General features: G+C 59.1%; 1 protein-coding gene across 1 annotated transcript in view; it reads left to right on the top strand.

Moving 5' to 3' along the window:
• The first annotated feature begins 544 nt into the window (after positions 1 to 544).
• CROCC2 (ciliary rootlet coiled-coil, rootletin family member 2) overlaps positions 545 to 7,182 on the top strand; it is a 65,803-nt gene continuing 59,165 nt past the window's right edge. The window contains 2 exon segments of the mRNA XM_024760494.1: positions 545 to 770; positions 1,621 to 1,731. Coding sequence (XP_024616262.1) covers positions 545 to 770; positions 1,621 to 1,731 — 337 coding nt within the window.

Genomic DNA, 7,182 nt, shown 5'->3' with positions numbered 1-7,182 from the left:
TGGGTGTGCACCCGGAAGTGGGATTGCTGGATCCTACGGTAATCCCCTGTTTAATTTGAGAAACCTCCATACTGTTCCCCACAGTGGTGGCATCATTTCACATTCCCACTTTCTTCTTTAATGTATGCATTTCCTCCTAAACAAGGCTTTAGCTGCGTCCCATAAATTCTGATATAATAAGTTTCATTATTACCCAGTTCAAACTGTTTTCTAATTTCCACTGTGGCTTCTTATTTTATCCCTGGGTTACCTAAAGGTATAAATACCTTAGCTTTCAAACATACAGAGATTTTCAAGTCTTTCTTTACATCTGGTTTAACCATCCTGTGTGCAGAGGTTCTGCTCTGAGCGTCGTAAGGTGGCAACACTGATGAGCGTCCGCACAGAGGCAGTCGGGGGGCAAACGGACGCCTGGATCTGGTTCCAGGGAAGAGCTCCGTGCTGGAACTAGACGTCCGGGGCCGTTGGCATGTGGGTCACTGGGTGAGATCCCAAGGGGAGACTGTACCCAGGAAAAGGAGCGGGCGCACACCCACACCTAAAGATGGGCGAGGCGAGAAGGAACCGGCCAAGGGGACCGAGACGGGGTGGCCAAGGAGGTGAGAGTGACTGGGAGAGGGCCACGTCTGGAAACCTCGCGAGCGGAGAGTTCCAGGGAGGAGGGACGACGGTCAGCACAGCACAAAGTGCTGCTAGTAGGTCAAGCACAGAGGAGACGGTGGACCACGGCATCAACAGCGCGGGGGTCATGGGTGACACTGACCACAGGGGTACCTCGTGGGACACGTAGGGGCAACACATCTTTTTAAGGCGAGGATAAACTATGACAGTTCGTGTCGACAAGAATGGTCTGATAGAGAGGAAAATAACTGATACGTAAGCAATAAGGAAGGATTGCTGGAGAAATTTCCTTAGTTGGGGGGGATGGATGAGTAGATACATGGATTAAAGCAGAGGCTGGCAAACTTTCTGGAGGGGCCAGACGACTGATACTTTAGGCTTTGCAAATCATAAAGTTTCTGTAGCAACAATTCAGCTCTGACACTGGAGCATGAAGGGAGTCACAGACAGTGTGTGAGCAAATGGATGTGGTTATTTTCCAAGAAAGCTTTACTTATGAACAAGCGGCGGGCCCGGATTTAGCCTACAGATAGAGTCTGCCGAGCTCAGGATTAGCGGACGGGGGAATAAAGGGACGTTCGGGTGGGTAGGGGAAGAGACTGTCATACAGATGGTGGCAGATGGTTGAGTGGGTGGGTGGGAGTGGTGGACACGTGGTAGGTTGGAGAATGGATGGAAAGTCATTGTACACAGAGTGTGGGGATGAGAGCAGAGCCCCATATTCTAGAAACTGGCCCTTGCATGCATACAAAAGCGTGCAGACATCCTAAGTGTGCAGCTTAACTGAGCCCGTCGTGCGGCTGGCGCCCGCCCCAGCAGAACATTCTCAGAACGCCAGAAGCGCCCTCCCCCAACATACATTAGTCTTGCCCATTTGGGGACTTTAGAGGAATGGAGCCGTATACGTGTGTGTGTAAACACACACACTCTTTGTACTACACCACGTTTGCGAGATTCACCGGAATGCGGCACGCCGCTGTAGTTTGCTGTGCACTCCAGCGTGTGGATATGCCGCGCTTCTGAAACGTGTCCGCTTCGGAGCTAATGGCCGCTTGAGTGGTTTCATGAAGAGCGCCACCACGAGCGTCCTGCTCCATATCTTTGGGGGCCGTATGTATATGTTTCTGTTGGGTGCACACCCAGCCATAGGAGTGCTGGGTCACAGGTTCGCATACATCCAGCTTCAGTGAATACTGCCGACAGATTTCCAAAATAGCTGTACGGATTTACAGCGTGTGAGGGGCTGGCCGCTACACATCCTCGCCAGCACTTGGCATTTCCTGTCATTTTCCTATTCAGCCATTATGGGGAATGTACAGTGGTATTGCTTTATGGTTTTAATTACCGTTTACCCGATGACTAATGAAACTGAGCTCATTTCCTTGTGTTTACTGGCCCTCCAGACATCTTCCTTTGTGAAGCGTCTGCTCTACCATGTGCCCGTTTTGCTCTTGGGGTCGTGCCTTCTCTTCTTATTACTGATCTCGATTTGATGGCCTAATCTGGAAACAAGTCCTGTATTAAATACGTGTATTGCAAATACCTCCCGTGGGTGGCCTTTTCACCCCTGTAATGGTGCTTTGAGGAACGGTTCGTAACTGTAACCTGGCACAATCTGTCCATTTTCCACCCTAGGTTACTGCTGCTTGTGTGCTATTTAAGAAACACACCTTGCCTACTCCAAGGCCACTAAGAGGTTCTTCTCTGTTTTCTCTTAAAAGCTTCATTGTGTTACTTTCACAGTTAAATCTACAATCCACTGGGAATTGACCTCTATGTATGGTGTGAGGTAGAGACCACCACGCGTTTCCTTCCGTACGAAAAGCCAGCGGGCCTTGCCCCAGACTGAACGTCCCATCATCTCCCCCCTGCACCGTGCACCTCTGTCACTTGCCAGTGTGCGCGCGTCTGCACACGTGTGTCAGCGTGTGCGTGTGCGTACGTACTTCCAGAGTCCGCGGCCTCTTCCGCTGCTCAGCTGGTCCTCATACCGACGCTACCCTGTCTTCGTCCCTGTGGACCTGTGACGTGTCGTTCCGTCTGAGCATAAGCTTTCTTCACGATTCCCTACGTACTTTTGACTCTGCCATAAGAATTTTGGAATCCGTGTGTTCATTTCTACAGACTAAGAGCCCTGCTGGGATTTGGATTGGGATTTCGCTGAATCTGCAGATTCATTTGAGGAGGACTGACGGCTTTACAATACTGTCCTCCATTCTTCCATGTACGTTTTTGCTCATTTCACTCATCGTAGCTCTCAACGGAGCAGCCCTGCACATACTTTGTTATCACTTTGGCTCCTAGGTATTTGATGTGTTGGGAAGCTGTTACCACTTTTTAAATGATCATAGCTGAGAAACCGGCTCTGTTTTGAGGGTCGCTCCGTTCCCAGACTCTGTCGCTGATCTTGCAAACTCAGAGCACCCACCCCAGCCCAGGACGCCCTGCCACTCACCTCTCCCTGAGTGTCGGTCCATCTCCCCCACTGCTTCCGTGGCTCTCTGACGTCTTCGGGAGTAGGGGCTTCACAGTCTACCTGGCTGTTCTAGTAACTGTGAAGGGAGTGCTGGCTCCCTGGGTCCTCGGTGTCCTGCGTCCTCCCCTTCCCCCACACACACCTTCTCCACCCACGGGTTTCGTAGAGGTGTTTATGGTTTAAGGTTCCAAAGTGGGGAGGTCTGAGGGGGAGGGGGGAAGGGAGGGGCGCCGGGGGGAGGGAGGAGGTGCCGTCGGGACGCCCGGGAGGGCTGGCACAGTCATGAAGTCGCAGCTGCCCCTGAGCAGAAAGGACGGCACTGTGGTGTTCAGGTTCTGGAGCTGGCCCTGCCACTGACTGTCTGCCTCAGGGTCCCCATCTGTACGAGGGTGAGACAGGTGGTCTGGGGGGCTCCCCAGAGCCTGGGTGAGTGAGGGCCCACCCTCGGGACAGGAGCCGGGATGGTTTGAGTGTGCCAGGGTGTGCCCAAGCCTTGTGTGGACGGCAGCCAGGGTCACTGCTAATCAGATGGGACATGTCTCCCTTCCTCGTTCAGAAGTGAAGACAGGGCGCCACCATCCTCACGGGGATGTTGAAGGCCTTCAGTTACCTCTCCCGCCTCGTGGCTCCCGCGCACCCTACTCCCCAGCCCCGCACAGACTGGACACCCACCCCGCTGCCTCTCCTCCTCTGGTCCCTCCACCTGGATGCCTGACCTCTGTCCCCTCTGGCTGCTGGACTCTTATTTATCCTTCAAGGTCCAACTCGACGGCCACCTCCTCCCGGAAGTCCGTGTGGGCACAGAGGACACAGTAGCAAACAAGACGGACAGGATGCTGCCTTCTGTCATCCCTTGACATGAGTCATTTTGCAGCTGGTGATTCATACCTTGGACTTGGTTTTCGGTCCCTCTGGTAGTGACCTGTGTCTGAGCCTGCTTGCGTGCCAAGCGCTGATGGTGCCGGGGTGGGGACGCAGGGATGAACGAGAAATTGTCCCCCCACCCCCAGTGCCTGCTTTCATGCCTGGCCCAGATCGCCCCTTTATTGTTAGTTGAGGCCCAAACTACCACCCACAGAAGCCTGACCCGGCTCCTGGGGTGATGCCCAGGGCCCCAGAGTGGTCAAAGGATGCACAGAGATCTGAAACTGGGCGGCGCTGAGATACAGCATGGTGGGGGCCACGGGTTACCCCAGGCACAGAGAAGCTCTTTTTCCTAAGGAAATGGAGCCTGGCAGGCGGCCACCCAGGCCCAGGGCCCTCTCTGCAGCCGGCCAAGCCACGGAAGGATGGCAAGCAGACGTCCGGTGGCTGGACTTGGCTGGAGGCCCTGTCCTCAGATGTGTTCTTCAAGCTGTGCCCGCGCCTGGCGAGGGCCAAAGCCTGGCCCTGGGGTGCCTGGGGCCCTGCGGGAATGCTGGGGAGGGTCTGAGGAGCAGAGGCGGAGGAGGAAGCGAGGGTTGGGCCGCCCCCCATCCCTCTGCCTTCAGGGAGGGGACCCAAGGCCAGCGTGCCTGCGGAGTCCTGATCTCAGACTGGGAAGGTGCTGGGGGCCCACGGGCGGGGGCCCAGGCCTAACACTGCCACCTGTGAGTGCAAGACCCTGAGCCTCCCTTCCAGCCTAGATGACAGATGTAAAACGGGTGCTGGGAAACCTTGAGAGGTGACGCCCTTCTCACATCTCCATGAGCAAGGGAGCCTCTGCCTTCCCGCCGCCCCCAGGAGCCCCAGCCTCCCTCCTCGAGCGCCGGGCAGGCACAGCTCCTGCAGCGCCCCTTGCGGCCACACGGTGGCACTGTTGGAGTTCCGCCACCCCAGACCCAGGCTGCTGGCGGGGCGGGACGGGGGGGCACCCCCCGACTCTGCCGAGGGGCCCAGGATTCTGACTCGCTCACACTGCTGGCTGAGTTGAGGTCCCCTGCTGGACACCCGCTGTCGCAGGGTGACTTTAAACGGGGCTTCTGGCGCCCCTCCCTGCCTTGCCACGGGGCTCATCTGGACCCACCCCGGGCCACCCAGGGGTCTCCCTCACTGGGCTCTGGGTATGGGGCAGCCTCATCTTCCTTCCAGAAGTCGCTGGGCTCCTCTCCCTGGGGACCTGTGCCTGAGCAGCCTGCGGATTCAGAGGGACCACTCGGGGGTCCGACGCTGGTCACCAGTGAGGGAGAGAGTGAGATTGCTCCGTGTGGTTTCCGTTTCTGTCTTACAGGTCCACCCGCCCTTCCCAGCCACCTCATGTCCTCACCTGCGGGGTTAGAGCGGGGTCCCCAGAGCTGCAGCCCCCGGGTCCCTGGGACGCCCCATTTTCAAAGATGAGAACACACGGCTCGGGACAGCAGGTGGCATGCCTGGGGTCAGGCAGTGCACCGGCAGTGGCAGAGCAGGGGCCCCAGCCCACCTCTCCCAGAGGGGAGCCCAGGGTCCTCGGAGCGGAGACCCTCCCCATCCACACGGCCACACGGCGAGGGCGGTGGCAAGGAAGGAGGGGATGGCCACCCCACTGGGCCGCACACACAGGCCCCCCTCTAGGGCTCACTGGGGGTGTCACGCAGGGGCTGTGACCTCCCTGAGGTCCTTAGAAGCTGGTTGAGCTGATGGGGAGGAGGACGCTGGGGACACAAAGGAGGAGGGGACATGGTCAGGCTCAACTGTGAGTCTGAGGTCTTTTGGGGAGCTGATGCCCAGCTCTGGTGTCCCCTCTGACCAGCTGAGACTGCGAGGGGGGGAGGGGGGCTTCTAGAAGCCTCCCAGTGCACTGCCCGGTCACAGGCAGACAGCACCCCCCCCCCCCAAAGCTGGGCCGAAAACCCGACCCACAGGGCTGCAGGTGGCATCGCGGGGTCCCGGGCGGCCGTGAAGGGAACCAAGCCCCAAGGCCAGAGGTTGGTGCAGGCCCAGTGACCTGCCCTGGGTGAAGGCCCCTCCCACTCCGGGCCCCTCCCTGCCCCCCGTTACTGGGGGGGAGTGGGGGGCAGGAGGCGGGGCGGGGTGGGAGGGGGGAGCCCCAGGGCCTCCGCGCCCCCCCACCGTGCCGACCCGGCTGCCTCCCTCGGCTCCAGCTGGGGCACAGCCCATCGCAGGCACCCAGCTGCAGCTGGAACCCATTACGCGCCCAGCTCCTCTTGGGACGTCTCGGCTAATAAGTGACCCTCTGTAAATGTTAGGAATGAGTCAAGTTTGTGCCGCTGCTGCTTTCCCGTTAGTGGGTGGCGCCGCGGACGCCCGGGGCGGGGCGGGGAGGGTAGTGTGGAGGGCGGAGGGGCAGGGGCCTTCCTGGACTTGACAGTCCCGCGGGCCTCAGGTGGCTCTCGCCTCCCCCTTGGGCCTCGGTTTCCCTGAGTGCAAAGGGGGTTCAGGGCGGACGATGGCTGAGCCCCTGCCCGCGGCCTGTCCTCCCCGGAGGACAGGAGGGGCCTTGGTGGTCTTGGCGCCCCCTTCCGGGCTCTGCCCAAAGGGGGCAGCAGTCACCTCCTCCCCTTCCCTCAAGGGAGGCTGCTCACCCAAAGTCATGCTGAAGGGGGGTCGGCTAGGGGGAGTGTAGTCAAGGTGCCTCCCAAGACCTCCCAGGGGACTCAAATTCCTACACGCAGGTGAAGGAGGACTGGGGTCCAGGTGGACCAGAGCCAGGGTTCTCACTCCCCGTGGGGGGCAGTGGAATTCAGTCCCGAGAGTTTGCTCAGTGTCTGCCCAGCACGGAGCTCCTGTTGGGATGGGGATGTGACTTCACCAGGTGTCATGCAAGAGCCCGGGTCTCGGGGTGGCCCTGGCCACTCTGGTGCTGACGGAGGGGCAGGCCTCGTGTCCAGGCAGACGTGAGCGGAAGAGACCAGGCTGGGGTCTCAGGAAAAGGGGACGGGCTGAGATTGTACCAGGGCAGTGGGGTGGGGGGAGCAGGGGTGCACCCAGGAAGCCTTCCATCCCTACCGGCCCAGGCCTGAGGGTCAGAGCCAGGTGGAGGGGTCTAGGCCTCGAGAGGGTCTTCAGGGAGAGCTGGGGGAACCAGAGGAGGACAGGCAGGTAGGAGGCTGTGCGGTGGTCACTCACCAGGGGCCTGGGATGGGAGGGAGAGCTGGGGAGTCACGGGG

This window comes from Neophocaena asiaeorientalis, unplaced genomic scaffold (assembly GCF_003031525.2).
Source record: "Neophocaena asiaeorientalis asiaeorientalis breed wild unplaced genomic scaffold, Neophocaena_asiaeorientalis_V1.1 scaffold185, whole genome shotgun sequence".
NCBI classification, from domain to species: Eukaryota; Metazoa; Chordata; class Mammalia; order Artiodactyla; family Phocoenidae; genus Neophocaena; species Neophocaena asiaeorientalis.
Note: the sequence above shows the minus strand (reverse complement) of the source record. Positions and strands in the feature narration are given on the sequence as shown.